Source organism: Antennarius striatus, chromosome 6 (genome assembly GCF_040054535.1).
Source record: "Antennarius striatus isolate MH-2024 chromosome 6, ASM4005453v1, whole genome shotgun sequence".
NCBI classification, from domain to species: domain Eukaryota; kingdom Metazoa; phylum Chordata; class Actinopteri; order Lophiiformes; family Antennariidae; genus Antennarius; species Antennarius striatus.
In genome coordinates this window covers 16401572-16411429 of record NC_090781.1, presented here as the reverse complement: position 1 = coordinate 16411429, position 9858 = coordinate 16401572, and the positions used below count along the sequence as shown (strand labels likewise).

The window sequence follows — 9858 nt, the reverse complement described above, 5'->3', positions numbered from 1 at the left end:
AATGCCTGTCTTTGCAGAATTTGAGAAAAATATTTTGTCAGGTCTCAAGAAGAAGATAATTAACACAATGGTGACAATTAGACACAATTACAGTCAGATATTTTCCATGTTTGACAATTTTTCAAAGTTTTTCATTTTTAATAAAATTTGTAGAATGCAGCCTTTGACCCAGTCTGAAAAAACAGAAACATAAATGCAACATATTCTAGCGTCCGTATCAACCATGTGATATCATCTGCTTCTTGGATGGAGCCAAAGTGAACCTGCAGACAGAAGTGATAACACAGAACATCTGCCCAGGATCTGCGGAATGCTGGGAATCTGTAGGAGAGTTAGAAATCTGCATGGAGATATTGAGTCAGACTGTGGTATTGCTGGAATGTTTCCCAATCATGTTTATCTGTTGTTTTGTACTGGTTGCCACAGCAGGGTATGACCCCATGTTGCATAAGAAAAAAACAGCATAAAAACATATTATGGGCAGATTGTGAATATTACTAGTGTGGCTGGAACAGATAAAATGTAATAGCTTCTCACACTGCAGATGTAATTCAAACATTTCTCAATAGATTGGCTGGTTCTGTGCAGCAATAACAAGATGCGCTGCTGGCAGGCAGACCGGTGACCATTCTGCCACGTTTCAGCAACACAGCTGGTTCTACTATATCTGACTTTATTCCCACTAGTCCATGTGAAGACCACAAACTCTTCGGTGAGTGCCCCATTGACAGCCATGTTGATATTTCTGATAAAAGGAAGAGAGAGGAGACAGCAGTGGAAGAAACAGCCCACTTTCTGCCTCTGCTTGAAGACTGTAAAACATTCTCACAGGCGCATATCTGTTCTGCATGTTCTGTGTGTGTGTGTGTGTGTGTGTGTTACTCTAAATTGACCGTAGGTTCAGCATAAACCCATGGCCCGTATCTGGATAAACTGCTAAGGAGATGATACTGATTGTCTTGTCTCAAAGACAATTGTCTTATTTAGAATACCGCATTGTCAAAAAATTTTCTCCAGAGGTGAAGATATTTATTTTTAATTGTAAAAACTATTGGCAAACTTCAAATATCTAATTTTTCCCACATATTAACCACCTCCTTTTCAGGCTGCCATGCCTGATAAATTGTCATATTCTTTACTAAAATTTTATGAGTTTTTCATATATAGCTGATAACTGATAACTTTCATATAAAGTTATCGGTTCAGTTAATAGTGATTATTTGTCTAATTACAGAAAACCTACTTGACAGATTATTGTCAAACTTGGAGGAAGGGTTGGGCAGGTAGTAGGAAAAATCCTTTTCAATTTTGTAGTACATCTGAGCCTGATGGAACAGATAAACAAAAGGCTTTTTTCTTTGGGACATAGTCTTAAAGAAGGATTTTTTCATACTAATAAATGGATGGATTTATTCTTTTTTTCTTCCAAATTGGACTCTGAGAGCAGACAGATAATGCTAGATGTGATAGACAGATTTAGATAATATAGAGAGATAGACATCAGACATGGGAAAAGATTATTAGAGTCTAGGAAAAATCTGCCCATCAGTACAGGAAATGTTGGCTCTAGCAGAACAGCGTCCAAACTTAATGTGCTATGTACTGTATATTTTTTAATGTTGAAATAATATTATACAGGTGTAGGATAAAAATAGGAATGTAAGCTGTAGAGAGAAGGAAGCTTTGGAGGAAATGCTCAGCTTTGTGGTCTTATTTATGATATTCTATCTTCTTCAAGTAAATATTGCTGAGCCATGTTATCTTCTGTCAAAACCAAGCAAACCCAGGGCAATTAGTTATAAAATAAAAGGTAAGCCTTTCATTCATGACATCTATGTAAATCACTGTATTTTTACAGTGAATTTAATCTGTATGTATTCTAACGCCATACACGAGGGCTGACGTGCCAAGTGTTATGCAAGTTTGTCAGTATTTTACTTGTGTCAAACTGTTGTAACTCTAAAATGAAAATGGAGCAGAAAAAATCTATATATTTTCTAGATGCTTTATTGTGAACATATATATTTATTAAGTCAGTTTTCATATATATATATCCATCACTCATTAAATGAAAGCGTATTTTGTATCCTCGGGTGTTGTAGTTCTTTAGTAAAATGACCGTGAACCATCTATTTCAATCACTCACTCGCTTCTGATTGAAGTGATTAGAGAACAGACTGGAAACTGGAAATAATTCTTTCTCTTTACATCAGCCAAAAACAAACAGTAATATCCTCTTACACTAACATTTGCTTTTTTTCTGGAGGGGTTGTCACTGAACTCTGCCTGCTGAGGATTTGCATCCGGGCCCTGGTATGCCTCCCATCTCTTAACAGTTTGATTTGGCAGCCAGTCCACATCTCCCCAGGTCCTGTCTTGACATAGTTGTCATAGTGGTGATGTGCAGCAGGAAACCTTGTCTTGTTTCACGAAATATGTGGCTGCAGTTACAAGAATTACATGTGACATTAGTGCTGAAGAAAGGATTTTATGTTTTATTACCACATGATCATCTACATTTCAACAACCATTTTTGTTGCACAAGTTTTCTGAACTTTTGTGTTTATGTTCTAATACTTTGGTATCTGATTTAAAGTGCAGTGATTTCCATACATTTCCAGAATAGATATCTAACCTTAGAGAAACACCTAAATATATAATGTATTATTTTCCTCTGGTTCAAAAGATTGGTGAGTATAAGCCTCATCAAATTTAAATTTAAATATTTGGGCGACACCATAATATTTGCACATTACACTGTAACTGTTAAACATCAACATACTGGGTGTTGTCACTGTGAACACCGTTGTTGTGTTCACCTGTACTAACAGTACAGCCTCACAAAACCACCAGTGTGACTTACATAGACCCTAAAAAAAGATCTTTTGAGGTCCTAGGACCACCAAGATTTTTAATGTGAGCCTGAGATTAAGACAGCAGGTCAAGGTTCCTGACATCACACACGTAGGGTAGCATGTCAGCATCAGAGCTAAAAGCAAAAAATTGGAAGGACAAACAGAGACAGAGCCTATGTTTGACCATTGGAAAGTGACTAAACACATAAAGACTTTGGTCTCCTTTCATCTCTCCATCTTGATCCAGGTGCTGATTCTGTTCTCGGCCTCTTGTGTGTGTCTGTGTGTATGTGTGTGTGTGTGTGTGGGGGGGGGGGCACTGTTTTCCTCTCAGTGCTACAAACATGGCAGTTTTTTCTTTTTCATTTCCAGGAGGGCAGATGGGGCTTCCCAGCCTGTGGGACTGTCCAGCTGTGTTTGAGTCCTGCCGTTCTCACCCCCTCTGGCCTTGAATTGTTCACCTTCAGCTCAGATAGACCAGGCAGAGGAAACTCAGCTTTTCATTAGGGGCTGGCAACTGTTCACGTTCAGTGTTTCCCAAATGGTATTAGTGTAAGACAACACGGGTAGCATTTCACTTTTTCTGTAAATCCTGTGCTCTGTTCTCTGAACAACATGCATCTGCACACCTGCACCTTTCTCATAGAGTACAGAACTCACGTGCTACCCTTGGTCTGTAGCAATGTGTACACAACCTGAACCTGACACAACCCAGGCATGAAAATCATTTCCGGGGGATTATGTTTTGGCCTTAATTTTGTTTTGTCATATAATCTGATTTAAGGGTATCCCAGAAATTGACATTTTCTGATCAAGTTGCATCAGCTTATAGGACTGTTTAGCAAACGTCAAACGTGTTCGTTGCCCCCTTTGACCTTCCCATGTTACCATTCTGACAGCAGGGGAAATTCAAACACAGATATGGAACAAGGACACCAGGAATGTCACCCACTGTTCGGAAAACATCAGGAAACATTAAAAGGTTGCACAAAAATCTTATCGCATTGTTCAAACATTGGTTTTAGTTCTGTTACATAGCTGCTGTGTTATACTTTTTGTGTATTCTCCAAAGAATGTTCTACTTTGTGTCTTTCATCCACATCTTGATTCTGAAATATTAGTTTGCGAAATAACAGCATATTATTTGGACTGGGCCTCATTGATAAGGATCTCCATGCATATTTTCACAACACAGAGCTGAAGAGGATGATGACTCATAAAAAACATAAAAAAGAAGACCTAGCGGAAGCTTTGAAGCATCGCTGAGTGAGAATGACAGCCATGGGCATTTCACAGTGTTTTATGAATGAAAGAAGTCAGTTGGCGCTCACTTTCTCCCCTCTGGCCAGAGGTCAAACGGAGTCCACGTATTGATTTGTGGCTGTGGCTTCAGCACCTGAATCCCGGCCAAGAGACTTCATAGGTGAATCAACACATGAATGAATAAATGTATGAATGAATGAATGAAAGACTACTGTTGTATCAGGGCCCAGGAGGAGTATCAAAACAAACAAATGCTCAGACCTACCTCTTTCATATTTACTATTCTCAACTTTAACTTTTACCCAGAGCTCCTGTACATGTGGTCTGATCGCTTGTTTCAACATATGCTTTTGACTTGTGTGTGAAGTTTTGCTGTCTGAAGAAGGCCTCGGGTAAGATTTTGCAGGATGGTGTTGTATTTTTGCACCGTGATCTTTTTTTCTTTTTGTTCACCATTCGTTGGGAATGAGAATCATACATTTTAAATAAAGTACCAAATTAAAAGCATGGAAATATTACCTCAAAAACGACGGATGTATAATTTTAGAAAGACGCATAAATAATCTAATTGTAAAAGTGGTACAATTTCCCAATTCCTAAAAATGTTTTCAGTTTTGAACACTGAAAAATCGTATGAGTGACAGTGATTAATCACTTCATGATTTATTACTTCTCACTCAGTTTCTGGCTTAATTACTAAATTTAAATTTTGTTCGCTGTCAGACTTTTTTTTTTTTTTTTTTGCGGATAAAAGAAGAGTTTTGGTTTCAGTTTTTCACTGAATCACGTCATCATTTTAGTCTTGATTCCTAATACACCGCAATGAATCGTGGTGCTTCACAGCTTCCCCCTTTGACATGAAAGCATTCCTCAGGCCGGTGTTTTGAAACCCAGGTCACAGCTGCGGTTCACGCTGCTCCTGCGCGTCTCTGTGCTGGTGAGGGTGGCCGCTCGTCTCAGCTTGTGTGTGAGTGAGGGCTGCGAACCCATTTCACCTTGTTCTTTTCCTGTGCCAACCGCTGCCCGCCCCCTCCCTCCTTCACCCGACCTCCCCGTCTCCTCTCCCCTCCTCTTTCCATCTTCCAACAAGTACACATTCTCCCTGCTCTTACGCATATTCTGAATGGTTCAGTCGCTGCGGACTAAACACCCCCGGGTACGCACCAGAGGAGGGGCTGATAGCGGTGATGACAAGCTGTGTTCAGCAGGTTGGGGCCATGGGGACATAAGTGCGGCTCTGCAGAGAACCAGCCTCGATGCCAGTCTTTTGCCATGATGTCAGTGCAACTGTTTTGACTACACAGGCAGCTTTCTTCTACCCAGCAGGTGAGTCTGTTCTTTTCTGTTGTCCTGTCAGTCTGAGTGATGAGAGGCGTCTGCTGCTGATGCATAAACAAATAACAGATGACATCTCACTAATCCTAATTTTAGAAAGTTCTACTGACACTTTTCTTCTTCGTCGTGAGAGGTCTTGTTTGTCACCTACTTTGGAAAATTCTTGAAGTTGATGGATTTTTAAATATCAAATAATAAACTTTTTTTTTTCTCTAGCCAATGACCAATGTTACTGCCATGAGAGGAAAAATGCAAACCATCTTTACAAAGTGTTTTTGCATAGATTAAGGGTTTTGAAAAAAACAACAACCCTTAATCTATGCGTTCACTGTGTAAGGCTTTAGAGATGACACCACAGTTAATTCACATAATTTACATTCGAGTACTTCTGCTATTATTCCTAAGAAACTAACACTGCTGTGTTGAATTGTGAATATATACGTACTATGGTTTGGATTTTCCAGTTTTTCCCCCACGTGCGGCAGAATCATTTTGTCCTTGCCTGAGGTTGCATTAGCTACTCATGTCCTAAAAGCATGTATCCATATTCGTACGTGAGTGTGGGTGTATATCTAGTGTCTCAAGGCTGTGGTAAAGTATTTGACAACAGAACTGTGTCAGCAAAACATACATGAATACACATTGTGGTGCTGCATTGTACATTAAAGGAAAAGAAACACATTATTTTTCAAACAAACTATATGAATAAATGAATAAATATGTGGCCTTCAATTTATGCCATCATATACAGTATTTTGCTGTGAAAGGAAAAACCAGTTATCAGCAGTTCTTGTATAGAATGTTTTTTTTATACCATCAAAAAACACCTTTATAATCAAGGTGATTAACATCTGTGTCAGCACAGTAATTTAATTATCTGTATTCCTTTGTGTTATAAAGAGTGACCTAATGAAGGTGTGGGTGAGATGTTAACCATGGCTGACCAGGTACATCGTCTTCTGTGAATAGTGTAGCATGTAGTAAATCACTGACTGGGGAAGAGCAGTTGGATTCCTCTGTGCAGTGATGTCACTGCGATCGTGTGTGAAACAGATCCAGACTTGAACAGCCCAGCCTGAGCCAGATTGTTGAATTTCACAGCAATCTTCTCCTGGATGTCATGTATAGTCGGGGCGTTTCAAAGCTGGATTTAACAGATGTGGTTGTAAAATCTATGCATGCAGGTACCTATGGTGCCTTTACTGTCTCTGGAGATAATCCTCAACCCTGTTTCGGATATGTTTTCTGACACTAACAGGTTTTTATGGTGTTTTTTTTTCCAGGATATGCGTTGGGTTGTTTGACTGAACATCTTGGATGAAAATGGCTATAAGAATCATCAGACACAAGTACCTGTGGATTTATGTTTTAAACTATGAAAAACTGTAAAATTGAGGAATAATGGAGATTCCACTGAGGGGATATCAGAAATGGAAAGGTTCAACTCAGGAATTGACGTCAGAAACCTCTGCTCTCTTAGCTAATGGCTCAACAGACTACAGTGAGAGCAATCATCTCCCTGAAGCCCAAAGATCATCACCGTCACAGTCAAACAAGAACATCCACAAGCTGAAGGAGAATTTTGTTTATTCTGGTCATGCTGAATCTTTGGAGGATGTGTCCTTACAGAAGGCTGAACAAGTGTTCTTCATTGCTAGTGAAACAGATCTGGACCCAAGGCCACTGGCCTCAACTCAGCTTCATGAAGCAGTTCTTGTGTCGACATTACCTTCATCAAGTGACTGCTGCTGTGATGACACTGTCCTCCCTGGTCCTCTCGTCAAAGGAGTTCAGAATGATGCTGGTCACACAGCAGACATTAACAAGACAGAGCCAATATCAAACCACTATGATTTAAGGTCTTCAGAGATTATGCACTCCATCCTCAATCTGGACTCCAGTCCTTCCCTCCCTGTCTCTACAGGTGCTCCCCATTCAGGCCAGAGAGTCCTGGATCTTCCTCGCATTGTCAAACACAAGCCGAGCTCCATCACCTTCTCACAGAACACTCCTCCACCTGGAGTGGACGGCCATGCTTTCATCACTGAGAGCTCTGATGATGGAGAATCTTCCTTAGGGGAGAAGGATGATAGTCATGATGATGGTGATGGTGATGGTGATGATGATGACGATGACAATGTTTTCCAAGAGCCTGCTAAAAATAGAGAACTCCTCATCCATCAGCGACAAAGGAGCAAAGACAAACAGAAGAGGAGAGGTGCTCTGAGTGCAGAAATCGATCATGTTACCCGAGACAGGGCTTATGAAGTGGAGGGAGAGAGCAGCACTAAGGAGGTACACAGCCATTCATTTTAAACCAGCCACAGTTATTCAGTGGTGCCCTCACATTGTAGTAAATATCAGCATCATTTAATAATTTAAAGAGAATTGTGTTCACCACAGATTATTTATATTTATTTAATTTTGTTAGTTTATGCAATTTCCTCCGGGATTATTAAAGTATCTATCTATCTATCTATCTATCTATCTATCTATCTATCTATCTATCTATCTATCTATCTATCTATCTATCTATCTATCTATCTATCTATCTATCTATCTATCTATCTATCTATCTATCTATCTATCTATCTATCTATCTTCCAGGAACAGTACTATATAGTAAACTATACCATATTGAAGTATTAGATACTTAATCATGCACATATTTTCAAATATCAATATGCAACTTGTGCTATTAAAAAGCCACACAAATTTTTGTTCATTAAAAGAAAACATTTTAAACTGTAAAAATTTAGATAAGCTATAATAACATGTTAAATGTACTAACTATTCAGCATTGAAATTCCCATGAATTTAGATCAAATGAGACATGTAAAGGCTGTTAAAAGTAATTTCCAGAATAGATCGGAATGTGAGAGTCCACATTAACCAGCTTTCACCCGCTGACATCATTACACCGTGGGATAAATTTGGTGAAAGTGTGTAGGAGTAAACTGACTTCGGATTTGTAGTAGTGATACAAAGATTTAGAAGGAATGCAAACAGCTTCTGCCTTCTGTCCACTCCCTCAGCAGGCAGTGTTGTTTTGACAGAGCAGTTCAACTGAACTTATAGGCTTCCAGGGCTGCGCGGCTCTCTTTATCTTAAACAAGTCAAGGCACATTGGGGTCTTGTTTGACGCAGCTTTAACCCTGACCCTGATCGTAAATATCCTGTAACCCCTCATCGCTTCCTTTTATTGTCATCTTAAAGGCTTTCGTAAATACATGATGTAACTGTGTCCTTTTTAGCAGTCAGATCATGGCACGCATGTGAACTGCATGCAGTACGAGGCTGTGTAGAAGTTCAATTCGCTGCTGGTGTGGTAGGATGTTAAGATAATGGTTCATGTTCAAATGACACAGGAAAATCAGAAGAAGGAAATATAATTCTTCTAGCAAAGTCTTAAATTCCATGCAGGGGAAGGAAAACGTCTGCTTGTTTTAATTCTGCAGGAAAAGATCAGTGAAACCAAGCCATTATGTGAACTATGTGCTTTATATGTGTATTCATAAAGAGGATTTATGGTTGTGCTATTACACACATGTGTCATCGTCATTACTGGAATAACTCCATACTGTCTAAAATATGATGTAAATAAATGGAATCATAGCGTGTAACAGAGATAGAAACTAGCCAAATGATTAAACTAGATAGCTTATTGTTCTATTACTGTCTATATTGTATATTATTTTATAAAAACATAAGTCAGGCAGTTCCTGACTTACATGCTGTTTTTAACATTAACCATGTGAGGGCACTGTATGCACAGAGTTTGTACACATCTCATGACTCCAGTCATCATTTTACTAAGCTATGACTAAAACCCTCTAAAAACACACACAACTCCTTCCCATTCTACAAAACACAAATGAGACTGTGTTCATTCTGTGCTTTTGCATTACAGAATAATGAGAATGTAATTTATTCCTCCAAGTAGCCAGGTAGCCGTTGCCCTTTCGCATGACCGGCTGCTACATTTGGACACCTCCATGGTGATCTCTGGCACTCTCTGTGGGTGGCGTAGACTAGGCACCAAGCCCAGAGCTCACACACTTAACTCCTCATTTCCATGTCAAAGCCGCTGTGTTGGGGTTCACAATGTGGCCAATTTGCGCTGATAAAGTTATAGTCAGCTCACATTTTGCTGTCCCTAGAAGATAACATTAATGCATTTATCTAAAGGATTGACTCATACCAGCTCAGTTGCCATGGTGTGAGGACTTCACACAATAACCGCGGCCGGATCGAGGGGAAAAGCACGAAGAGATGAATCAAGGGTAGTGTCTCACTTGAGCGTCAGGCCCTCTCTGGAATTTGTCTCATTCTAAGTAGAAGTGCCCACATTCCTAAAGAGCACCTTCTGGGGATGCCACTGAAAAGAGACAGTGTGAATGTGTTC

General features: G+C 39.6%; 1 protein-coding gene across 2 annotated transcripts in view; it reads left to right on the top strand.

The window, feature by feature from the left end:
* The first annotated feature begins 5265 nt into the window (after window positions 1-5265).
* The window catches only part of stard13b (StAR related lipid transfer domain containing 13b), a 60042-nt gene continuing 55449 nt past the window's right edge, over window positions 5266-9858 (top strand). For both annotated transcript variants that reach the window (XM_068316470.1, XM_068316469.1), the window contains exons 1-2: window positions 5266-5444; window positions 6737-7748. In XM_068316470.1, coding sequence (XP_068172571.1) covers window positions 6855-7748 — 894 coding nt within the window. In that variant the 5' untranslated portion in view covers window positions 5266-5444; window positions 6737-6854. The remainder of the gene's footprint in view (window positions 5445-6736; window positions 7749-9858) is intronic.